Consider the following 25,464-nt stretch of genomic DNA (forward strand, 5'->3'; position numbering starts at 1 on the left):
CCGCACTGTGGGAGAATAGTGTTGACTTTGTTGATGCTAGTTGGGAGCAAGGCCTCACCCTCACCTCTCCTCTCCCACTACATGCTCCACGTACCAAATCTCCAGGCTCCATCCCCCTTCCCAAAACGTTTTCCATATTGATCGTCACAGAGTGCCGGAGTAACTCAGCGGGTCAGGCAGCATCTCTGGAGAAAAGGAATAAGTGACATTTTGGGTCGAGACCCTTCTTCAGACTGAGAGTCGGGGGAGAGGGAGACACAGGGATGAGGAATTGTAAGGTATGAAAACAAGACATCAAAGGGGACGAAGGAAAATATGGAATAGATCATTGTAAGCTCCAAGATGACAACGAAGCAGAGATAACATTTAATCGGGGGGACAGTCTGACTGGTCGGAGAACTAGGATGGGTGAAACATAGAAACATAGAAAATAGGTGCAGGAGTAGGCCATTCGGCCCTTCGAGCCTGCACCGCCATTCAATATGATCATGGCTGATCATTCAGCTCAGTAGCCTGTACCTGCCTTCTCTCCATACCCCCTGATCCCTTTAGCAAAAAGGGCCACATCTAACTCCCTCTTAAATATAGCCAATGAACTGGCCTCAACTACCTTCTGTGGCAGAGAATTCCACAGACTCACCACTCTCTGTGTGAAGAAATGTTTTCTCATCTCGGTCCTAAAAGACTTCCCCCATATCCTTAAGCTGTGACCCCTGGTTCTGGACTCCCCCAACATCGGGAACAATCTTCCCGCATCTAGCCTCTCCAACCACTTAAGAATTTTATATGTTTCTATAAGATCCCCCCTCAATCTTCTAAATTCCAGCGAGTACAAGCCCAGTCTATCCAGTCTTTCCTCATATGTAAGTCCCGCCAACCCAGGGATCAATCTGGTGAACCTTCTCTGTACTCCCTCTAAGGCAAGAACGTCTTTCCTCAGGTTAGGAGACCAAAACTGCACACAATACTCCAGGTGCGGTCTCACCAAGGCCCTGTACAACTGCAGCAGAACCTCCCTGCTCCTAAACTCAAATCCTCTTGCTATGAATGCCAACATACCATTCGCTTTCTTCACTGCCTGCTGCACCTGCATGCTTGCTTTCAATGACTGGTGCACCATGACACCCAGGTCACGTTGCATCCCCCCTTCTCCCAATCGGTCACCATTCAGGTAATACTCTGCTTTCCTGTTCTTGCCGCCAAAGTGGATAACCTCACATTTATCCACATTATATTGCATCTGCCATGCATTTGCCCACTCGCCTAATCTATCCAAGTCACTGCAGCCTCCTAGCATCCTCCTCGCAGCTAACACTGCCACCCAGCTTCGTGTCATCCGCAAACTTAGAGATGTTGCATTCAATTCCCTCGTCCAAATCATTAATATACACTGTAAATAACTGGGGTCCCAGCACTGAGCCTTGCAGTACCCCACTAGTCACTGCCTGCCATTCCGAAAAGGACCCGTTTATTCCTACTCTTTGCTTCCTGTCCGCCAACCAATTTTCTATCCACCTCAACACTGAACCCTCAATACCGTGTGCTTTAAGTTTGTACACCAATCTCCTATGTGGGACCTTGTCGAAGGCCTTCTGAAAGTCCAGATATAACACATCGACTGGTTCTCCCTTATCCACTCTACTAGTTACATCCTCTAAAAATTCTATAAGATTCGTCAGACATGATTTGCCTTTGGTAAATCCATGCTGACTTTGTCCGATGATATCACCACTTTCCAAATGTAATGCTATCACATCTTTAATAACTGACTCTAGCATTTTCCCCACTACCGATGTTAGGCTAACTGGTCTATAATTCCCCGTTTTCTCTCTCCCTCCCTTTTTAAAAAGTGGGGTTACATTAGCTACCCTCCAGTCCTCAGGAACTACTCCAGAATCTAAAGAGTTTTGAAAAATTATCACTAATGCATCCACTATTTCTGAGGCTACTTCCTTAAGCACTCTGGGATGCAGCCTATCTGGCCCTGGGGATTTATCTGCCTTTAATCCATTTAATTTACCTAACACCGACTAACCTGGATTTCCCTCCGTTCCTCCATCTCATTAGACCCCCGGTCCCCCGCTATTTCCGGCAGACGGTTTATGTCTTCCTTAGTGAAGACAGAACCAAAGTATTTGTTCAATTGGTCTGCCATCTCCTTGTTCCCTATGATCAATTCACCTGTTTCCAACTGCAAGGGACCTACATTTGCCTTAACTAATCTTTTCCTCTTGACATATCTATAAAAGCTTTTGCAGTCTGTTTTTATGTTCCTTGCCAGTTTTCCCTCATAATCTATTTTCCCTTTCCTAATTAAGCCCTTTGTCCTCCTCTGCTATTTTTTCTGGCTAATCTGTATGCTTCATCTTTTGTTTTAATACTATCCTTGATTTCCCTTGTTAGCCACGGATGCACTACCTTTCCTGGTTTGTTCTTTTGCCAAACTGGGATGAACACTTGTTGTAGTTCATCCATGCGACCTTTAAATGCCTTCCATTGCATGTCCACCGTCAACCCTTTCAGCATCAATCGCCAGTCTATCTTGGACAATTCACGCCTCATACCCTCAAAGTTACCTTTCTTTAAGTTCAGAACACTTGTTTCTGTATCGACTTTGTCACTCTCCATCCTAATGAAGAACTCTACCATATTATGATCACTCTTGCCCAAGGGGCCTCGCACAACAAGACTGCTAACTAACCCTTCCTCATTACTCAATACCCAGTCTAGAATGGCCTGTTCTCTCGTTGGTTCCTCGACATGTTGGTTTAGAAAACCATCTCTCAAACATTCCAAGAAATCCTCTTCCTCAGCACCCCTGCCAGTTTGGTTCACCCAATCTATATGTAGATTGAAGTCACCCATTATAACTGCTGCGCCTTTAGTGCATGCATTTCTAATTTCCTGCTTGATGCCATCCCCAACCTCCCTACTGCTGTTAGGTGGCCTGTACACAACTCCCACTAGCGTTTTCTGCCCCTTACTGTTTCGTAGCTCTACCCATATCGATTCCACTTCCTCCAAGCTAATGTCCTTCCTTTCCACTGCTTTAATCTCCTCTCTAACCAGTAACGCTACCCCACCTCCTTTTCCTTTCTGTCTATCCCGCCTGAATATAGAATATCCCTGGATGTTGAGCTCCCAGCCTTGGTCACCCTGGAGCCATGTCTCCGTAATCCCAACTATATCATAATCATTAATAACTATCTCCACATTTAATTCATCCACCTTATTACGTATACTCCTTGCATTGAGACACAAAGCCTTCAGGCTTGTTTTTACAACTCTCTTACCCCTTGTACGATTATGTTGAGGGATGGAGACAGAGGAAACAGAGGAAAAGCAAGGGTTACTTGAAGTTAGGGCAATCTATATTCATATTCATACTGCTGGGGTGTATGCTGCCCAAGTGAAATATGAGGTGCTGTTTCTCCAATTGTGCCTCACTCTGACAGTGGAGGAGGCCCAGGACCGAAAGGTCAGTGTGGGAATGAGAGGGGGAGTGAAAGTGTTTAGCAACCGAGAGATGAGGTAGGTTTAGGCGGACTGAGCGGAGATGTTCAGCGAAATGATCGCCGAGCCTGCGCTTGGTCTCACCGATATAAAGAATATTGATTTTTTCAGCTTCAAGTAACTCTTGCTTTCCCTCTCTCCCCCTGACTGTCGTTCTGATTAATTTTACCGATTGCATGCCTCGTTGTCAACTTCCCCTCAGCCTACAATGAACCATTCTATATTCCCTTGATTGTCATATGCTTTGATCTCTCGTTTTCACACCTTACCCTTCCATATCTCTAGTCTCCCTCTCCCATGACTCTCAGTCTGAAGAAGGGTATTGAGCTGAAACGTCACCATTCCTTCTCTCCAGAGATGCTGCCTGTCCCGCTGAGTTACTCCAGCATTTTGTGTCTTAACGTCTTCCCTCCATGCAGGAGCCCAAACAGTCCTTCCAGGGGAAGCACTTTGTCCAAACATCTGCCTATCACCCCCTCAACCCCTCCTCCCCCCAACCTCCCTTCTAATCTGGGGACGCAAGGAACTACAGATGCTGCATGACACGAAAAGACACAAAGTGCTGGAGTAACTCAGCAGGTCAGGCATCATCTCTGGGGAACATGGGTATGTGACATGTCAGGTTGGGGGACTGGAGTCCACCTGCCAGTAATAATAATAATAATAATAATGCATTACATTTGTATAGCGCTTTTCTAAACACTCAAAGACGCTTTACAGGGTTTACTAAAACATAGGGGGAAAAATAGATAAATAAGTAAACGAACAGAAAAGGAAAAATAATCTGGAGTAATCTGGAATAATAATAATAAAAGTAATCTGGAGCCACCATCCTCTCTCTCTCTCTCTCTCAATTCAATTTTCAATTTCAATTTAAAATACTTTATTGGCATGATAAGATACATCATTATATTGCCAAAGTATAGAACATTGCATACATATTTAAAATGCATGAATATAAAAACAAGTATACAATGCATGGGTCGATATGGCTCTCTCTCTCTCTCTCTCTCTCCCCCTCCCTCCCTCCTTCCTTCCTTCCTTCCCTCCCACTGAGGCGGTGACCAAGGCAGCTCCTCCCTCGGCCACCGAGGGAGTGATCAGCTCGGGCGACCTCCCCGTCTCACTGCAGCGACTGGCCGGCCGGGTGGGTGAGTGAGTGAGTGGGTGAGTGGGTGGGTGAGTGGGTGAGTGAGTGAGTGAGTGGGTGGGTGAGTGAGTGGGTGAGTGAGTGGGTGGGTGAGTGAGTGAGTGGGTGGGTGAGTGAGTGAGTGGGTGGGTGAGTGGGTGGGTGGGTGAGTGGGTGGGTGAGTGGGTGAGTGAGTGAGTGGGTGGGTGAGTGAGTGAGTGGGTGAGTGAGTAGGTGAGTGAGTGGGTGGGTGGGTGAGTGAGTGGGTGGGTGGGTGAGTGAGTGAGTGAGTGAGTGAGTGGGTGGGTGAGTGAGTGGGTGGGTGGGTGAGTGGGTGGGTGAGTGAGTGAGTGGGTGAGTGGGTGGGTGAGTGGGTGAGTGGGTGGGTGGGTGGGTGAGTGAGTGGGTGGGTGGGTGGGTGAGTGAATGGGTGGGTGAGTGAATGGGTGAGTGAGTGGGTGGGTGGGTGAGTGGGTGGGTGAGTGAGTGAGTGAGTGAGTGAGTGAGTGAGTGAGTGAGTGAGTGGGTGAGTGAGTGAGTGGGTGGGTGGGTGGGGAGAGCTCGGCGGGGTCCGTGCAAGAGCGCAGTCATTTGCGGGTTGAGGGATCCAGGAGCGGATTGCGGGATCTAGGAGTAGATTACAAGGTCCAGGAGCAGGATCAATGGAGTGGGAAGGGTGGGAATTTACAGGTTAATAGAGTTAACAGGTTAATTAGAGTTTACAGGTTAACAGAGAGGGTTAATAGATAGATGCAGATTGATCACACTGTACTCCAGCCCCAATCAGAGATAGACAATAGGTGCCATTCGGCCCTTCGAGCCAGCACCGCCATTCAATGTGATCATAGCTGATCATTCTCAATCAGTACCCCATTCTCCTGCCTTCTCCCCATACCCCCTGACTCCGCTATCCTTAAGAGCTCTATCTAGCTCTCTCTTGAATGCATTCAGAGAATTGACCTCCACTGCCTTCTGAGGCAGAGAATTCCACAGATTCACAACACTCTGACTGAAATGGTTCTAAATGGCCTACCCCTTATTCTTAAACTGTGGCCCCTGGTTCTGGACTCCCCCAACATTGGGAACATGTTTCCTGCCTCTAACGTGTCCAACCCCTTAATAATTTTATACGTTTCGATAAGATCTCCTCTCATCCTTCTAAATTCCAGTGTATACAAGCCTAGTCGCTCCAGTCTTTCAACATATGAAAGTCCCGCCATTCCGGGAATTAACCTAGTAAACCTACGCTGCACGCCCTCAATAGCAAGAATTTTAATGCACTTAATATTTAATACAGTGTAAGAAAATAACTGCAGATGCTGGTACAAATCGAAGGTATTTATTCACAAAATGCTGGAGTAACTCAGCAGGTCAGGCAGCATCTCATGACAGAAGGAATGGGTGACGTTTCGGGTCGAGACCCTTCTTCAGACAATTCTAATTTTTAATATACTTCACATCCCAATTCTGTGTCTGAACTGATGTTTGTCGAGCTTGGGGGGAGGGGGAGATTTGTAAATGTTGAACATCTGAAATGAAAACAAACTTAGCAGGTCAGGCAGCATCTTTGGAGAGTGAACCAGAGGCAATGTCAATACATTTCAAAAGTTCTAGGAGCAGAATAAGGCCATTCGATCCATCAAGTCTACTCCGCCATTCAATCAGGGCTGATCTATCTTTCCCTCTCAACCTCATTCTCCTGCCTTTGCTCCATAACCCCTGACACTCGTACTAATTAAGAATTTGTCAATCTCCACCTAAAAAAAATTCAAAATTTCCGTTGACTTCACTGTCACTTCGCTTGCCAACTTTCTGCTCTCCGTCAGGATTTCTGTCACCCTTGGTGGTGTCTCTCGCCTTTCTTTCATAAGGGAATTGTCCACATTTTTGACTTCCAAATGTCTCCAGCTCCAACTTTCTCCATGGCAACACAGGCCTCACACTGTCACAGTTACCCCCGCTTCGTCCTATCTCACTGTTACCTTCTAAAGCTAACTTGTTTTTCCATCCTTCCCAATTCTAATAAATGTCTTGAACATAAAACAACAACTCTATTTCTCTTTCTGCAGATGCTGCCTGACCTGCAGCGTATTTCCACCATTTTCTTTTTGATTTTATTTGGTAAATTCTTGGTTTGTTTTAGTAGTTTCAAAGATGTGGAGAAATTGTGGAACAAATCATTTCTTTCAGCTCTCTTTGTTGAGGTATTTTTTTAAATGGGAAGTGCTTTCTTTTTCTTTGGTCGGGTATAATGTTGTGCAATCGAATGTGCGTGACCATGTTAGGCAATACTTAATATCACATGAGTTTGGATTAAAATTTACTATGTCAGCTTAATTCATTTTTGAAAAAAATCCAGAATTGACTTGTCACAGAACATAGAACAGGACAGCACAAAAACAGGACCTTCAGTCCACAGTCTGTGTCGAACATGATGCCAAGGGCAACTCCTATCTGTCTCCATACAATCCATATTCCTCCATTTCCTGCTTGTCCCTGTGCCTATCCAAACGTCTCTTTGATGCCACTATTGTATCTGCCTCAACACACCGTTGGTGTGTTCCAGGCACTCACCACCCGGTGTGTTAAAAAGAAACTTGCCCCGTGCATCTCCTTTAAATTTGCCCCTCTCGCCCCACGGTGAGTTAATTGTCAGCAAGAGTGAACCAGGTTTTTTAATTTATTTGTTTGCAAGGATGTAGGTTCTGCTACTGTGGCCACCATTTATTGTCCATCCCTGCTTGTCCTTGAGAAGGTGGTGGTAATATTCCATTTGGAACCTCTGTTGTTCTTGCTGGTGAGGAAACTCCAACAGTGCTGATGGGGAGGGAGTTCCAGGATTTAGATCTCACGACCATGAACCCAAGCCGATGTATTTCCAAAATGTAGAAACAGAGAATTGCAGATGCTGGTTTACACCAAACGTAGACACAAAGTGCTGATGAACTGAAGAAGGGTCCCGACCCGCAATGTCACCTATCCATTTTCTCCAGAGGTGCTTCCTAACCCGCTGAGTTTTAGTTTTAGAAATACAGCAAGGATACAGGCCCTTCGGTCCACCAAGTCCGTGCTGACCAGCGATCTCCGCACGTTAACACTATCCTACACGCACTAGAGACAATTTACAATTATGCCAAGCCAATTAACCTACAAATCTGTACATCTTTCGAGTGTGGGAGGAAACCAAAGATCCTGGAGAAAACCCACGCAGATCACGGGGAGAAAGTACAAACTCCGTACAGAGGAGCACCTGTAGTTAGGATCGAACCTAGGTCTCTGTCGCTGTAAGGTGGCAATTCTACCGCTGTGCCACCTGAGTTACAGTACTTTATGTCTATCACTGATGTTTTAACAATTTAGGATGGTGAATAACTGGAGGACCTGCTTAGGTAGGGGTCTTGGGTTTGGGAAGTGCTGTCTAAGTAACCTTGGTAACTCCAGTGCCTTCTGTATGGCATGCATTACAGCAATGGTGTGTTGGTGGTGGAGAGAATTAACGTTTAGGGTGTTGGATGGCATCCCAGTCCTGTTGAGTATCGTGAGGCCACACTTGTCCAGGCAAGTGGAGAATATTCAGTTATGCTTCTGACGTACCTCGTAGATGGAGGGTAGGCTTTGGGGTACCAGGAGGTGAGACACTCACTGCAGAATGCCCAGCCACTCGATTTATATAGGTTTTATGCTAGGATATTGAACATAAACCTGTGTTCTCGACCGGAAACATCACCCATTCCTTCTCTCCAGAGATGCTGCCTGTCCCCGCTGAGTTACTGCACCATTTTGTGTCTATCTTCGGTGTAAACCGGCATCTGCAGTTCCTTCCTACACGTTTAGTCTTTGTTTGCTTTCCTTTTTTCTGGGATAGACAATAGACAATAGGGTGCAGGAGTAGGCCATTCGGCCCCTTCGAGCCAGCACCGCCATTCAATGTGATCATGGCTGATCATTCGGGGATGTCGGGGGATTTTGGCGATGAATAAGGCCTTTGAATGTTGAGGATAGCAGGTCCGGTAGGTGAATGGTCTGGGTGGTATTGGTAAATAAAGTAAATTAATTTGGGAGTGAGGGTGGAGTAAACGGACTGGTTTGAAGAGTGCTGTGTTTTGTATCAACTGCCCTTGTCCAGACTTTTTCTTACAGCAAAAAGGATGTACAAAATGGGGATCCCACTGGTGTTTGAGGGATATTACAACACAATCTAAGTTCTTGCTAATATAACCACAGTGAATATTTCAAAATACTTCATTGGCGTGCAAAAATCAAATAAAAACATGCCCTCAAACTAAAACAGTTGCAATTGGACACAAAGTTCATTCAAACAGGAAGCTTGGTGTAAATGCAAATAATTTTGTATTTGATATTGAACGGAACAATATTCTCCAAAACAATCAGCTCGAAAACAATTAACTTTTACGTCCCTTTCTCTTTGCATATTTCTCAAGCAAGTGTTGCTGTTCCTTTTGTTGAAAGGAGGATGAGGTACAAAGTAGAAATTCTTGTGACAGCTTTAAAGGGTGTTGGTCAGACCACACCTGGACTATTGCCCTTGCCTCTGGTCTCCCAATTTACAGAGGGAGAGGCTTGAACTGGAAACAAGACAGAGACGGTTCACGAGGTTATTACCCTTCACGGGATGAAGGAAAAGTTGAGCAAATCAGGAAAAAGTCGGAAAGTTCTCTGGAGATGGTTTCTAATTGCCGTAAAACCTTATAGGACGTGTGGGTCAGTTACGAAGGCTTGATTTGAAGATCAAAGTTGGTTGCGTGGGTTCGCTGCCGTTGATTGTCTGAAATGATTGCCAGAATTCATATTTCCAATCATTGCGTCAGTTCCTCAATTATACAGACGAAAGATTGTCTTCATTTATGCACGCCCCTTTTACTGGGTGCATCAAAGCATTTAATAACCGATGAGATAGTTGAGTGTTGTAAATCTTGTTAGTGTCACTAATCTGCTGACTCCAAGCTTTCAGAACAATGTAGAATGATCACGACCATATCATGTACGTCAATGAAAGTGGTTTGGGGCAAGGCCTTGCCAAGATGGCCATGCACAGGTCCAGGCAGCGGGCAGTCAAGGGTTCTGTCCGACTGCCTTCCCCATGTCTGGACCTACGTCCGTGCCTGCGTGGCCCTGCGGAGGGAACATGTGGTGTCCATCGGGACTCTGGAGGCCTTCCCTGAAAGCTGCTCACCACGGGGGCTTGAGTGAGTGGTGGATAATGACGATAACATTGTAGTTTCCTTGATCTCCACCCCCTTTGCCCTGGTTTCACACCTTACACTTCCTTATCTGTGTATCTCCCTCTCCCCTGACATCAGTCTGAAGAAGGGTCTCGACCTGAAACGTCACCCATTCCTTCTCTCCAGTGATGCTGCCTGACCAGCTGAGTTACTCTGGCATTTTGTGTCTATCTTCTGTAATGTTATGATTGATTGATTGCTGTTTGCAGACTGCTGGGCAGTTTTGATCTTTCCAGAACTTTGTAACTGTGATTATTGGAATAAAAACTCCTTGTTAAGGAAAAAAATGTGGTTGTGGCAATAAACATCGCCACAACATCGGGTTCCAGGGTATTCTCTCTGCTCTTCTTTGAACAATTGGCTTGAGATTTATTTTACATCCACTTGAGCGGGTAGATGCCAGCTCAGTTTGACATCTCACGTAACGGCCATCTCTGAAGCTCTGTCAATTTGCAATGGGGTGTCACCCCAGACTTCTGTCAAGAGACTCCTCTGAGTGCGTCTTTTGACTTGAATGAGGCACAGTGATTGAATTGGGTAATTTTAAGGTGGGAAGGGAAAGATGTAATAGGAACCTGAGGGGCGACTTGCTTTCACACCGAGGAATGGTGGGCATATGGAACGAGCTGCCAGAGGAGCTGGTTGAGGCAGGTACTTTCACAACATTTAAAAGATATTTGGACAGGTACATGGATAGGATAGGTTTAGAGTGATATGGGCCAAATGCAGGCAGGTGGGACTAGTGTGGGTGGGGCATCTTGGTCAGTGTGGGCAAGTTGGGCTGAATGCCCTGTTTCCATGCTGCATGACTGACTATGTGTAATATGTAGTCACCCTGACCTTAATGTGAATCAAACTGATGGTTGGTGTGTGATTGGTAAAAGTCAGAGAGGTTCTCTTACCTCAAGAGTACTAATGAATCAAACTAAGTCTTTCCACCAGCCCAGACTGACCAAATTTATTAAATTTCGGTTTAATAACCCAGAGTTATTGAGAGTTTCAAGCAAGCAGCCTCCAGGTTCAAGAGTAAAAAGTTAATTGTCATGTGTAACGACAACAGAACAACGAACTCCTTACTTTAGACACAAAAACCTGGAGTAACTCAGCGGGACAGGCAGCATCTCTGGAGAGAAGGAATGGGTGACCTTTTCGGGTTGAGAACCTTCTTCAGCCCTGTCTGAAGAAGGGTCTCGACCCGAAAGGTCACCCATTCCTTCTCTCCAGAGATGCTGCCTGTCCCGCTGAGTTACTGTAGTCCAGCTTTTTGTATCTACGGTTTAAACCAGCATCTGCAGTTCCTTCCTGCAAACTTCTTGCTTTAGTTTAGTTTAGAGATACAGCGTGGAAACAGACTCTTCGGCCCACCGAGTCTGCACCAACCAACAATCGCCCACACACTAGTTCTATCCTACACACTGGGACAATTTACAGAAGGGCCAATTAACCTACAAACCTGCATGTCTTTGGAATGTGGGAGGAAACTGGAGAAATCCACGTGGTCACAGGGAGAATGTGCAAACTCGGTATAGACAACAACCTTAATCAGGATCGAACCCGGGACACTGGCTCTGCAAGGCAGTAGCTCTACCGCTGAGCCACCGTGCAGCAGCATAACAGGCCCGTAAGCACAACAGTCATAGGTGACATATAATAAACACAAATTCAAGAAGGTTGCCTGTCTGACGATCGGAAGGCAAAGCTAGCATGGTTCCTGCATCAATGATCACAATGGATCCATGGTCCATGAAGCAGCTGGGGTCATTGGAAAGAGAGAGCGTCTGTGTCTGGGTCTGTGGTTTCCGTGGCAACGGCCGAGCCTGCATTAACCCCCCCATTGCATCTTCTTGTTCCAGGTCTAGTTGGCGTGAAACGGCTTCTCACAAAGGATCTACAAACCCAAGGGAGCCATGATTGTCTGGATGTTGCTGCCCCTGTTCATTGCCCTTATTCTCCCCGAAACTTCAGACTGGTATGTGACAGAGCGAAGCATGAGGGATTGGTTCAAAAATACTGATGGCACATGCCTCGAAGTGACAGGAAATGATCAGGGCCGGCCACTCCTTCACTCACGTTCTTTCTTACATAGAAACATAGATGCGGGAGGAGGCCATTTGGCCCTTCGAGCCAGCACTGCCATTCACTGTGATCATGGCTGATCATCCACAATCACGGGTACCTGTGGCTGCCTTCTCCCCCTATCCCTTGATTCCACTAGCCCCTAGAGCTCTATCTAACTCTCTTTTAAATTCATCTAGTGAATTGGCCTCCACTGCCTCCTGGCACAGAGAATTCCACAAATTCACAACTCTGGGTGAAAAGGTTTTTTCTCACCTCAGCCTCCCCTTTATTCTTAGACTGTGGCCCCTGGTTCTGGACCTTCCCAACATTGGGAACATTGTTCCTGCATCTAGAACAAAGGTCTTGACCCGAAAGGTCACCCATTCCTTCTCTCCCGAGATGCTGCCTGACCCGCTGAGTTACTCCAGCATTTTGTGTCTACCTTTCCTTCATCTAGCTTGTCCAGTCCTTTTATAATTTTATACGTTTCTATAAGATCCCCTCTCATCCTTCTAAATTCTAGTGAATACAAGCCCAGTCTTTCCAATCTTTCCTCATATGACAGTCCTACCATCCCGGGGATTAACCTCGTGAACCTACGCTGCACTGCCTCAATAGCAAGGATGTCCTTCCTCAAATTAGGAGACCAAAACCGCACACAATACTCCAGGTGTGATCTCACCAGGGCCCTATACAACTGCAGAAGGACCTCTTTTCTCCTATACTCAAAAGAGGAAGAACAAGGTGCATTGAAGAATTTGCTTTTTTTTGGTTTAGTTTACATTATTGTCACGTGTACTGAGTGAGGTACAGTGGAAAGATTTTGTGTCGTGCTATCCAGTCAGCGGAAAGACAATACCCGATTACAATCGAGTCTCATCCATGCTGTTTGAGTTAGAGTTTAGTTTGTTGTCACGGGTACTGAGGCATAGTGAAAAGCTTTTTGTTCCAATCAGTGGAAAGACAATGTATGATTACAATCAAGCCATCCACAGTGAACTGATCCACAGTAAAGGGAATAACGTTTAGTGCCAGATAAACTCCAGTAAAGTCCGATGAAAGATAGTCAAAGCGTCTCCAATGGTAGCTTAGGACCACTCTCTAGTCGTTGATAGAATGGTTCAGTTGCCTGATAACACAGCTGGGAAGAAACTAAATTAGTATCAGTTAAATGTAAAGTTTTAAAAGAATTGTAGGTAGGTGGAAACCTATGTACTGTAGTTTTCCGCACTGACAATGCAGGCCAATGAGCCTGTTATTTTATTTTGACACAGTCCTCTGGAAAGTGCTACCTTAAGGCAGTTTTAATGTTTAGTTTAGTTTAGAGATACAGCACGGAAACAGGCCCTTTGGCCCACCGAGTCCGCACCGACCAACGATCCCCACACATTAACATTATCCTACACACACTAGGGACAATTTTTGAACATTTTTATACCAAGCCAATTAACCAACAAACCTGTACGTCTTTGGAGTGTGGGAGGAAACTGAGAAAACCCATGCAGGTCACGGGGAGAACGTACAAACTCTGTACGGACAGAACCCATAGTCGGGATCGAACCCGGGTCTCCGGCGATGTAAGGCAGCAACTCTATCCATGCACCACCATGCATCCCACTGTGTTGTGTTATATGATTCTTAGAAAGCTTGCAAAGAGAAATTAGAATTTAATTTTGACACAGTGCTCTGGAATGCGCTACCTTCAGGCAGATTCAGTAGTAAATCTTTAAAAAGAATTGTGTTCGTATTTGAAATAAAACAAAGACAACACGGAAAGAGCAGAAAGAGCAGAACAGAGAAGGCTTCCAACAAGCTGGCAACAGTGTAATGGGCAAAATAACCAACAAACCTGTATAACCTGTATAGCTTCCTCTTCCGTAGTAGTTCTTGAATTACCTGAAGGCTGATTTGAGCTTTGCACTAAATGATTTGTCTTGGTGGTTTTGCAGCCTGTATTGTGAAACCACTTGCACAGAGCTGCAGTTGGACACACTCTGTGCATCGTCTCACTGTTCGTGGTTGAGCTGTGTGCGAATCGCATTGTGAGTGTGTTCTTCACAGCCGCTGAAAGGCCTCTTAGCAAGTACCAAGTGGCTTCCTATCAGCCGAAGAGTGACAGGAGTTTCAGTGCAGTAATTGGAGCCCTTGGTTGATAAAACACTTCAAACAAGATCGGGCAGATATGTAAACATGAGAGCAATCATGAGACTTGTGAGGGAAAGCCAGAGAAATAATTTTAGACGGACTGTTGTGAATCCTCACCACTAGAGTTGGTGACTGAAGCAGAGGCTGCATCATCATTTAATCAATCCATCAATGAGACTTTTTTTGTCACATGCAGCTAGGTACAGTGAAAGTTTTACAGAGACTCTGTCATCATTTAAGGTGAAGATAGACACAAAATGCTGAAGTAACTCAGTGGGACAGGCAGCATCTCTGGAGAGAAGGAATGGGTGAGGCTTTGGGTCGAGACCCTTCTTAAAGTGTGGCTGTGTTGGGGCAATAGTAAAAAGGGTGTGGGGAATGGAGATGTGGGAACCAGAAGGGCAGGTAGGATTAAAAATACCCTCGTAAACGAGGCAATTATGTTTGCACTGTCATTGCCATGCTGTCTGCAACTTCTCTCTTTTTGAAAAGTTTTTCTTTGCATTTTTAATTCTTTTCTCTTCACTTCTCATTACCTGAAGGCAGGGCTTCTATTCCTGAGGTGAGACATTCAGAGTCCCAGCAGGTCTTTGAAAGCCGGTTAAGCTTGAACTATCCGGGTCCACTTGGTAAATGCCAACTGGCCAGTTGGTTGTCAGCGCACAAAGACATGACCTGATGCAGTCCATTCACTCATGAAGTCATGTTGGATCGGGAACAATTTTACCCCCTCTTTCCCTTCAACCCCCATCCAGTAAGGTTTAATCATTCAAAGCCGCTTTTATTCTCACATGTGCGAAGTCCAAACGTACAGTGAAATTCTTTTCTGACAAACAGTCCAGTGGGGTATTGTTATACCTAAGTCATCCCCCATTAGCAAATTGTACAGAAATAGTCTACTGATCCCACATGGAAGAGGCGCCATGTTTTGGCGCCTTTACAAAGTCCAGTCTGTGCTCTAGTTGTTGCTCATTCCGGGCAAGCCGCAGGCTGCTGCAGGGCCTCTAGCCGTCGCCTTCCCTTGGACGTGTGGAACGACCTGCGAACTGACGTCCCGCTTCTTGCCCGTCCACCTTTGTGCCCTGGGGGTGCCTCCCGCAGCCAGGCTTGAGGGCGTGGTAGGCCAGACCCCGGTTCCCTCTCCTCTCCTGTCGGCCTTGCATCAATCCCATCGTGTCCGTCGTCGTCGCCGGCTCCATCCTCTCGGTTTTCGGCGGACGAGAAAGGACCGGCTCGGCGCGCTCCCCCTGCAGGTCGCGGTCCGCCGGGTCTTGCGTTCGGCCCTGGGGGACCGGCCCTGCAGCCACCCTCCCGGCTCCACCTAGTTTAGATTTGTTGTGAGATACGGTGCGGAAACAGGCCCTTCGGCCCACCGAGTCCGCTTCGACCTGTGATCCCCTCAAATTAACACTATCTGACACACACTTGGCACAATTTTATTTAACATTTATACCAAGCCCATTAACTTACAAACCTGTACATCTTTGGAGTGTGGGAGGAAACCAAAGATCCCGGAGAAAACCCACGCAGTCCACAGGAGGAACGTACAAACTCCGTACAGACAAGCACCCGTAGTCAGGATCAAACCCGGGTCTCTGGCTCTGTAAGGCAGTAGCTCTACCGCTACGCCACCCACATCTCAGGCTAAAGTTGGCCAACTGAGATCCCAAACCTGGGATTACCTGATCTGTCTTTCTTCAATGATTGAATACAATGATTCAATGAAACTTTATTGTCACATGTACCTTGGTATGGTGAAATGCTTTGTTTTGCATACAACCCGGTAAAATCATACAGCAGATTTGTCCGAGGCAATACACAAATGTCGCCACGTTTTGGCGCCAACAGCATTACCAAGGTTATTAACGCGGCGTAATTCAGGCTTTATAAAGTTCAAATCCCTGGAAAAGTTGAATTGTGGAATGTTAAGTGTTAAAGTATATGAAGTGACTCAGTGCAGTGTCTGATCTCTTGCAGTTCAAGTCATCCATGGCACCTCCTCGTCATGTCTCAGCAGTGGCCACAGACCGTCTGTTTGGTGAGTCTGCCAGTGTTGTGAGGTGGATTTTTAAACTTTTCTGTACACGTCCTTGCTCTGAAATTTAAAGAGGCTGCAGCTTCCACTCTTGGGAGAGTCGAGGACCGGAGGCTGTGGACTCAGAATAAAAGGACGTTCCTTTAGGAATGAGATGAGGAGGAATTTCCTCAGTCAGAGGGTGGTGAATCTGTGGAATTCATTGCCACAGAAGGCTGTGGAGGCCAAGTCAATGGATATTTTTAAGGCGGAGATTGACAAATTCATGATTGGTAAGGGTGTCAGGGGTTATGGGAAGAAGGCAGGAGAATGGGGTTGAGAGGGAACGATAGATCAGACACATTAGAGGCAGGAAACATGTTCCCAATGTTGGGGGAGTCCAGAACAAGGGGCCACAGTTTAAGAATAAGGGGTAGGCCATTTAGAACGGAGATGAGGAAGAACTTTTTCAGTCAGAGAGTGGTGAAGGTGTGGAATTCTCTGCCTCAGAAGGCAGTGGAGGCCAGTTCGTTGGATGCTTTCAAGAGAGAGCTGGATAGAGCTCTTAAGGATAGCGGAGTGAGGGGGTATGGGGAGAAGGCAGGAACGGGGTACTGATTGAGAGTGATCAGCCATGATCGCATTGAATGGCGGTGTTGGCTCGAAGGGCTGAATGGCCTACTCCTGCACCTATTGTCTATTGTCTAATGGTCTAATTCTGCTCCTCGAACTTATGAACTTATGAAGCTTCTGTGATTCAAATGCACAAAATCTGACTTAGCATGTTTTCATTAAAAACATACAAAATAGGTGCCGGAGTAGACCATGCGGCCCTTCGAGCCAGCACCGCCATTGAATATGATCATGGCTGATCATCCAAAATCAGTAACCCGTTCCTGCTTTCTCCCCATATCCCTTGATTCCGTTAGCCCTAAAAGCTATCTCTAATTCTTTCTTGAAAACATCCAGTGAATTGGCTTCCACTGCCTTCTCTGGCAGAGAATCCCACAGATTCACAACTCTCTGGTTGAAAAAGTTTTTCCTCATCTCAGTCTTACAAAATGGCCGACCCCTTATTCTTAAACTGTGACCCCTGGTTCAGGACTTCCCCCAACATCGGGAACATTTTTCCTGCATCTAGCCTGTGCAATCCCTTAAGAATTTTGTCCTCGCAGGTGCAAATTTCAATTACTGAATATTTCCCACGAGCAATTTAAATCGATCCCGCCCGTGCGTGAGTCAGCAGAACTTTGATGGCAAACTGTCTGATATTTCAGCTCCCACTTATTGGAACCGAATGACTTATTTCAAGCAAGTGACAGTATTTATGCTCCTGTGTTTACACCGCCTCTCTCTAAAGTCTAAAGTAAAGTAGACATGCCACAACTTGATATTTTCGTGGCTTGGCGTGGTCTATTCTTCAGCACAACGAGAGGCTTGTGTCAGGACAAATGAGCATATTTCCCTTTTAGAGCACAGTTAAGATTGCAAAGGTTGTGTTGACGTTACATAAAAAAAGAAATATAGGCCATGGCAATGTCATTATAAAGAGATGGGATGTCGCATCGCCCAAAGTCAGTTGGTATCGTAAAGGGTCATTGTCTTTCACTTCTCCAGATGACAAGCGAGGCGTGCAAAGTTCCTCCTACTGTTGACTACTGGACTGTGCATGGGCTCTGGTGAGTAGACATTTCATTTCATGGTCTTGTCCAAATGCTATGCTGTGTTGAATTCCTAGTTCAGTGCCTGCCTAGTGTTTCCAACTAATTTTCAGCCAACGACATCTTAGTTTAGCTGCAGATGCTGGTTTAAACCGAAGATAGACACGAAAAGTTGGAGGAACTCAGCGGGGCAGGCAGCATCTCTGGAGAAAAAGGATAGGAGACGTTTCGGGTCGAGATCCTTCTTCAGACTGAGAGTCAAGGGAAAGAATTGCTGCCGCACAGCACCAGAGTCCCAAGTCCAATCCTGACCTCAAGTGCTGTCTGTGGGGAGTCTGCACATTTTCCCTGGACCGCAGGCATCCATGTTGTCCTGAGATGCCGCCTGAATCACTGAGCTACTCCAGCACTCTGTGTCTACTTTTGTAAACCAACATCGGGAGTTCCTTGTTTCTACATTTTTGGGCGGCAGTGCGCAGCGGTAGAGTTGCTGCTTGACATCGCCAAAGACCCGGGCGCTGTCTGCACGGAGTTTGTACGTTCTCCCCGTGACCTGCGGGGTTTTCTCCGGGATTTCCGGTTACCTCCCACGCTCCAAAGTCGTACAGGTTTGTCGGCTATTTGGCTTGGTGTAAATGTAAATTGTCCCTCGTGTGTCGTATGGTACGAGAATCGCTGGTCGACGCGGTCCCGGGTTGAAGGGCCTGTTTCCGTGCTGTATCTCTAAACTAGGCAGGTTGTATGTTGTCTTTATTTTGTGCTTTTTCATCATCTTGATTTTGTATGCGTGTGTGTGTGTGTGTGTGTGTGTGTGTGTGTGTGTGTGTGTGTGTGTGTGTGTGTGTGTGTGTGTGTGCACATGAAAACAATCAAAGGAAGTTGGATAACGGAAAACAAATGTGTGTGTGTTTTTTCCAATTAGGCCCAAAAGAGCCGAGATGTGCAATAATTCCTGGCATTTTAACATAAAAAATGTAGAGGTAGGTATTCAGCTTCTTCCACAGTAGGATTAGTTTGTTATCTTGCATTTACTTCTTTGACTCAATGCGATGCATTGCTTGAAATAACAAGAAGGGTTTACTCTTTTGGTTAAAATCAACTTGATAGTTACTTTGTATCGGAAGGACCTGCTGGTTTACGCCGAAGATAATTGGCTTCGGTGAAATTGTAAATGGTCCCTCGCGTGTAGGATCGTGCTAGTGTACGGGGTGATCGCTGATCGACGCGGACTCTGTGGCTCGAAGGGTCTGTTTCCGCGCTGGATCTCTAAAGTCCAAAGGAAATGACTGTTTTTAGATCTCTGCATACTCAGGATGGAGCAAGACCTTAGATTTAAAGCTGAGCTACTTTCACTGGGACTATTTCCCTCAAGCCAGCGGTCCAAACCCATGGCCTGCAGACATGAGCAATCACACCTCATAAACACACAGATTCAGAGAGCTGAGTAGGTTAAGGGATAAGATCGGATGTGCGTTGGAAGGTTAAAATCCCACTCTTTGAACTCTGCATTAGGTCCCCTGGCAGTCAAAGTAGTTTTTTTTTTGGTTAGTTTAGTTTAATTTATGTCACGTGTACTGCGGTACAGTAAAAAGCTTTTGTTGCGAGCTAAGCAGTCGGCAGATCGACAATACATGATTACAATCGAGCCGTTTACAGTGTACAGATACACGATAAGATTCATGATACGTTACATAAGGTGCATGATTTTTCTGTTTATTTGCAGGACATTTTATCTGACATGGAGCAATATTGGCCTGATGTGATCCATCCCAATAGTACTCAGCTCTGGTAGGTCTATTGTTCATCGCCAGTTATTCACAGCTGGTTATTCACAGCTGGTCTGGACAACACCAAACCCTGGCCGTGTGCTCTAATGCAATACCGAGGAGTGATGCACTTTGGCGGTATTCATCTTTCAGACCGATTGATTGATTGATTGAAACATGCAGCATGGCAACAGGCCGTATGGCCCACTGAGTCCACGCCGACCATCCATCACCCGTTCACACTAGTTCTGTGTTATCCCACTTTCTCGTCCGCGCTCTGCACTCTCCGGGAAATATACAGAGGCCAATTAACCTAAAAACCCGCATGTCTTTGGGATGTGGGTTGGAACCCATGCGTTCACGGGGAGGACGTGCAAACTCCGTACAGACAGAATCCGAGGTCAGGATTAAGCCCAGGTCTCTGGCGCTGTGAAGCAATGGCTCTATCAGCTGCACCATTGTGCCGCCCTATCTGAGACCAATAACCTATTTGTATTAGAGACATAGAAAAGAGGTGCCGAAGTAGGCCATTCGGCCCTTCAAGCCAGCACAGCCATTCAATACGATCATGGCTGATCATCCAAAATCAGTACCCTGTTCCTGCTTTCTCCCCATATCTCTTGATTCCGTTAGCCCGAAGAGCGAAATCTAACTCTGTCTTAAAAACATTCAGTGCATTGGCCTCCACTGCCTTCTGTGGCAGAGAATTCCACAGGTTCACAACTCTGGTTTTCCTCATCTCACACCTAAATGGCCTACCCCTTATTCTTACACTGTGAACCCTGTTTCTGGACTCCCCATCGGGAACATTTTTCCTGCATCTGTCCTGTCCAATCCCTTAAGAATTTTATATGTTTCTATAAGATCCCCTCTCATCCTTCTAAATTCCAGTGAATATATAAGCCCAGTCGACCCAATCTTTCATCATATGTCAGTCCGGCCATCCCGGGAATTAACCTCATTGAATGGCGGTAATGGCTCGAATCATCCCACATGCCCCCATTCGGCCCAAGTCCAAAGGTCTCGACCCGAAACGTCACCTATTCATTTTCTCCAGAGATGCTGTCTGACCTGCTGAGTTACTCCAGCTTTTTGTGTCCATCAAATGTCTTTTACATTCTGTATTGTCCCTGCCTCAACCAGCAGCTTCTCGGGCAGCTCTTTCCATATACCTTTCCACACACCTTCTGGGTGTGGTGAGATGCTTCAGAGCTTGGCATGAGCCGAGAAAAGTGCATGACCCTCATAGCATAATAAGTTTAACCTAGACACGCAAGGATAAATCTAACAGAAGACAGACACAAAATGCCAGAGTAACTCAGCGGGACAGGCAGCATCTCTGGAGAGAAGGAATTGTTGACTTTTCGGGTCGAGACCCTTTTTCACAAGACTCTTCGAGACCCTTTGTCTGACCAGAAACATCACCCATTCCGTCTCTCCAGAGATGCTGCCTGACCCGCTGAGTTACTCCAGCGTTTTGGGTCTATCTTCGGTTTAAACCAGCATATGCAGTGTTTTCCCACACGATAGATCTAACGGGTCTGGTCTCCCATCTGAGGCATCAGCTTGACATTGTGGATATGGACCTCATTTTCTCAGGAAACACGAATGGCAGAAGCACGGGACCTGTGCAGCATCACTGGAGACCCTGGACTCCCAGGAGAAGTACTTCAGTAAAGCGCTGGATCTGTACAGACGCCTGGACCTGAGCAGGTAACCCATCTCCTACTTGTCATTGATTCCCCCTCGTACGGTGGTGCAGCGGTAGAGTTGTTGCCTTACACCGCCAGAGACCCGGGTTCGATCCTGACCATGGGTGCTGCCTGTACGGAGTTTGTACGTTCTCCCCGTGACCCGCGAGGGTTTTCGCCAAGATCTTCGGTTTCCTCCCACATGCCAAAGGCGTACAGGTTTGTAGGTTAATTGGCTTGGTATAAATGTTAATTGTCCCTCGTGTGTGTAGAATAGTGTTAGTGTACGGGGATTGCTGGTCGTTGCAGACTTGGTGGGCCGAAGGGCATGTTTACGCGCTGTATCTCCAAACTAAACTAAAATCAGAGCAGCTTTCAATGGACTAACCTTGCTCCTGTAGGGAATAATCCAACAATGGTTTTGCTCAGTCCTCAGGCATATCCTTAACTGACAGGGGATCAATTGAGGCATAAACCAGGAGACCTTCTGCTATCAGTTTTGTATTTTATTTGGTCTGAAGAAGGGTCTCGGCCGGAAACGTCAACCATTCCTTCTCTCCAGAGATGCTGCCTGTCCCGCTGAGTTACTCCATCATTTTGTACCTATCCTACCTATTTCATGCGCAGACTCCACCCTGATTGTTCTGCCACACACTAATGCAGAGTAATTCACATAGAACAGTACAGCACAGTAACGGCCCCTTCGGCCACAATGTTCGTGCCGAACATGATGCTAAGTGAAACTGTACATGATCCATATCCCTCTATGCCCTGCACTTCCACATGCCTATCCAAAAGCCTCTTAAACGCCACTATCGTATCTGCCTCCACCACTACCCCTGGCAGTGCATTCCAGACCCCCACCACTCTCTAATCTCACGTCTCCATTAAACTTTCCCCCCCTCACCTTATAGCTATGGCCTCTAGTGTTGGACACTTCCACCCTGAGATAAAGATTCTGCTCCTATCCATGCCTCTCGCAATGTTAAACACTTCTATCAAGTCACCCTTCGTTTACAAGCTACAGCAACCAATTAACCTACAAACCGTAACATCACTGAGATGTGGGAGGAAACCATGAGAACTCGCTATAGGAAGAACGTGCAAACTCCACATGGACACCACCTGAGGTCACGATTCAACCTGGATCGCTGGAGCTCTGAGGCAGCAGTGCCACCTGCTGCACTAATATACCACCCTAATTTTGCCGGTCAACTAACAGTTTAGTAGTTTGATTTATGATCAGATCCGTAACCAGCCGTTGTCTTGTGTTGTACCATAAACCATATTGATTTCCATTGAGGAATTTATTCCCAACTGATTAATTTCTCTTTGAACCTTTATTTAGTGTTCTTAGGAAGTTCAATATATTCCCATCGTCCAAGTATTATATGGTAAGACTCTTTAAAATTCAAGCACCTAATTTTTCTACTGTGTTTTTCATACCAAGCCATAACTCTTACCATTAAATTCCCATATTTAGGTAGAGGAGATAGAAAATGCCCTTGAATCAGTCTTTGGGGCAACACCGAAGATTCAGTGCATGTTTCCTGCCAAGGTAAGACATTCCTGTATCCTTGTAGTCTGTATATTTTTTAACAAAACCTCCTTTGTGATGAACTGTTTAAATCAAGATTTGATTAGTATGGGTGTCAGGGGTTATGGGGAGAAGGCAGGAGAATGGGGTTGGGAGGGAGAGATAGATCAGCCTTGATTGAATGGCAGAGTAGACTTAAAAGGACCGTATGGCTTAATTCTGCTCCTATCACTTATGATCTTAGTGTCACTTCACTGTGCCACCCTGTAAGGTGAACTTATATAAATTTTAAACAATTTTGCTTTTCATACCTTCATATCTTATCGCTCTTTAAAGTAAAAATATAAGCTTGTATTTATACTTCACCGAATGTGGATATTATGCAGAATAGAAATCAGTTTGTGTTGCAAGATTAATCCTTCACTTGAAGCAATAAGTCATTTTGTTGATGGCATTGCAAGGTGATTATGCTTGTTATTATTATGCAGCAAAATTTAATCTCTCCTTGTCTGGGAATTAAGATTAAACCGTGATTTAAAATCTAAAGATTTGGATATGCTATTCCTTGTTAGAATGAACTGTGATCAGAAATGACAAATGTCTGATATAGAATAATTCAGTAGAGGCAACTTTGTTTGTAAAACGTTTAAGGAAGAGATGAGCTTGTGACTCAATGGTCTGACTGTGTTTTTTCTTCTCTACTTCCCCCCATCCACAGGGAGTGTCGGTGCAAACACTGGGCCAGATTGAATTTTGTTTCACCAAAGAATTTATGCTGCTGAATTGCACAGAGGGTGTCCCCAATGTACACATCCCCATGGAGGGTGCGCAGCACAATACGTACTCAGAGTTTGCTGTGTGTGACCGGAGTATGCAAGTCAGTTATCCTCCTATAGAACACCTGTACTGAGTCTGAGTGTGTAGTGTGGAAGGGAGTCTGTTTTAATGTCGGTAACGTGCTTCAGGTACATTTACAATAAAACCTGCTTTGTGTCGAGAGATTAATCCTGTTTTGAAACTAATAGATCATTTTGTTGATAACAGTGCTGGCAGATTCTGCTGGGGTGGCACGGTGGCGCAGCAGTAAGCTGCTGCCTCACAGTGCCAGGACCCGGGTTCAATCCTGGCTACGGGTGCTGTCCGTGTGGAGTTTGTACGTTCTCCCCGTGACCTGCGTGGGTTTTCTCTGAGAGCTCCGGTTTCCTGCCCCAATCCAAAGACGTACATGTTTTTAGGCTAATTGTAAAATTGTCCCTAGAGTGTGGGATAGTGCTAGCGTGCGGGGATTGCTGGTCGGCGTGGACTCGATGGGCCGAAGGGCCTGTTTCCGTGCTGTAGCTCTAATTAAAAACTAGTCGCTTTGATGCGCTGAGGAAATACTAATCGTTAATGTACCTTTAATGTTAAAACCCGACAAAGCTGTCAGCTTGTCTGTACAATCAGATTTTAACGCACACCTGATGGTCCAGTGTTTTCAAAGAAACATTGATGCTTCAATTTGAATTTCTACAATTTATTTACCTTTTTATCTTCAGCCAGTATTCAGGAATTTCTATTTTTGAAGATTTTAATAGATTGTAGATTAATGCTTTACAACTGCCAAAATATTTTCTCCCTGTTCCTTTTTAGTCTCTAGTCTCATTTTAACTTTACAGTGTAACAGAGGGTACAGTTTATTTTGTCATGACATTAGTTTTGGATGACGTATTTAATCATTGAGGTGGCATCAAATGTTTATACAACATTGGCAAGGCGACAACTGAAGTGTTGTATCTAATTCTGTTCATAGTGGTTTGGGTAGGAAATGAAATTCTTGATGTAGAAGGGATGATTTCAGTTATGAACTTATTGTGGATAATTGAGGTTGTGTGAGCTACCGTTCTTGAAGAAGACTAGATCTGGAGATTGATAGCAGTGTACAGGGTTTGGACAGGTGCATGAATGACAGGCTGAAGAGGGGTCCAGACCCGAAACCTCACCTATCCATGTTTCCAGAGATGCTGCCTGACCCGCCGAGTTATTCCAGCACTGATTTTCTTTTAGTAAACCACCATCTGCAGTTCCTCCTCACGAGATGAATGGTGGCTTTTCCCATTAGCTAATGCTTCCAGGGCTAAGGGGGCACATATTTAAACCGAAAAGCTGTGGATAGGAGGACGATGTGAGGAAAAACGTACAGGGGTATTCGCTGCAGGGACAACACTAACGCACAATTCTCTAGAGGTACGTTCTTGGTCTTACACGTGTGACTTCCTCAGTGAGCACAGAAATGTGACTCAGTCAGATGGCAAAACTTCCATGGTAAGTCTCTCGCTGTTGGTTTGAGTTTATAAATGGTTTTGGAAGAGAGGAAGCAATGCTTCGAATGTGAATTGTTTCCTCCTGTTCGTTTAAAAATACCTCTGATCAGTTGTGTGGGTTTTACTCGCTGCTACTTGAACTCAAGGTTTTCCATTGAATGGTTAAATCAATCCCAAAGCCCCGAAGAGGTGATGGGAACTATGCTAATGTCACTAATGTAATTTCTATTTTTCAATCATTCTAATGCCTTTTTGCCTGGAATAATATTACATAAAATGGCCAATAATGTAACTGAGCAAATGATTAAACACTTACAATCAATCTTTAATTTCAGACTGTGTTGAATTGATCATTAATGAAAATGCTTTCACGATTCTTCAGTCCAGCGCACTCACCATCAGGAACA

General features: G+C 45.6%; 1 protein-coding gene across 3 annotated transcripts; it reads left to right on the forward strand.

The window, feature by feature from the left end:
- Positions 1-4,577: 4,577 nt before the first annotated feature.
- On the forward strand, positions 4,578-25,386 carry rnaset2 (ribonuclease T2). 3 transcript variants are annotated; one of them, XM_078405579.1, is made up of 10 exons: positions 4,578-4,664; positions 11,739-11,854; positions 16,066-16,126; positions 17,720-17,781; positions 18,686-18,743; positions 19,487-19,551; positions 21,129-21,242; positions 22,569-22,614; positions 22,704-22,778; positions 23,476-25,386. In XM_078405579.1, exons 2-10 carry the CDS (start codon positions 11,793-11,795, stop codon positions 23,665-23,667), a joined length of 735 nt encoding a protein of 244 aa, XP_078261705.1. In that variant the 5' UTR covers positions 4,578-4,664; positions 11,739-11,792; the 3' UTR covers positions 23,668-25,386. The 3 variants fall into 3 exon arrangements, with proteins under 3 accessions (XP_078261705.1, XP_078261706.1, XP_078261707.1); XM_078405580.1 differs by having other exon boundaries at positions 4,600-4,660; XM_078405581.1 differs by having other exon boundaries at positions 4,658-4,680.
- Positions 25,387-25,464: the final 78 nt, after the last annotated feature.

This window comes from Rhinoraja longicauda, chromosome 9 (genome assembly GCF_053455715.1).
Source record: "Rhinoraja longicauda isolate Sanriku21f chromosome 9, sRhiLon1.1, whole genome shotgun sequence".
Lineage (NCBI taxonomy): Eukaryota > Metazoa > Chordata > Chondrichthyes > Rajiformes > Arhynchobatidae > Rhinoraja > Rhinoraja longicauda.

Coding starts and splice junctions, on each gene's coding strand:
- rnaset2 (XM_078405579.1), top strand. CDS start 11,793: ATGATTGTCTGGATGTTGCTGCCCCTGTTCATTGCCCTTATTCTCCCC. Junction 11,855..16,065: donor CTCCCCGAAACTTCAGACTG/GTATGTGACAGA, acceptor GATCTCTTGCAG/TTCAAGTCATCCATGGCACC. Junction 16,127..17,719: donor GGCCACAGACCGTCTGTTTG/GTGAGTCTGCCA, acceptor TCACTTCTCCAG/ATGACAAGCGAGGCGTGCAA.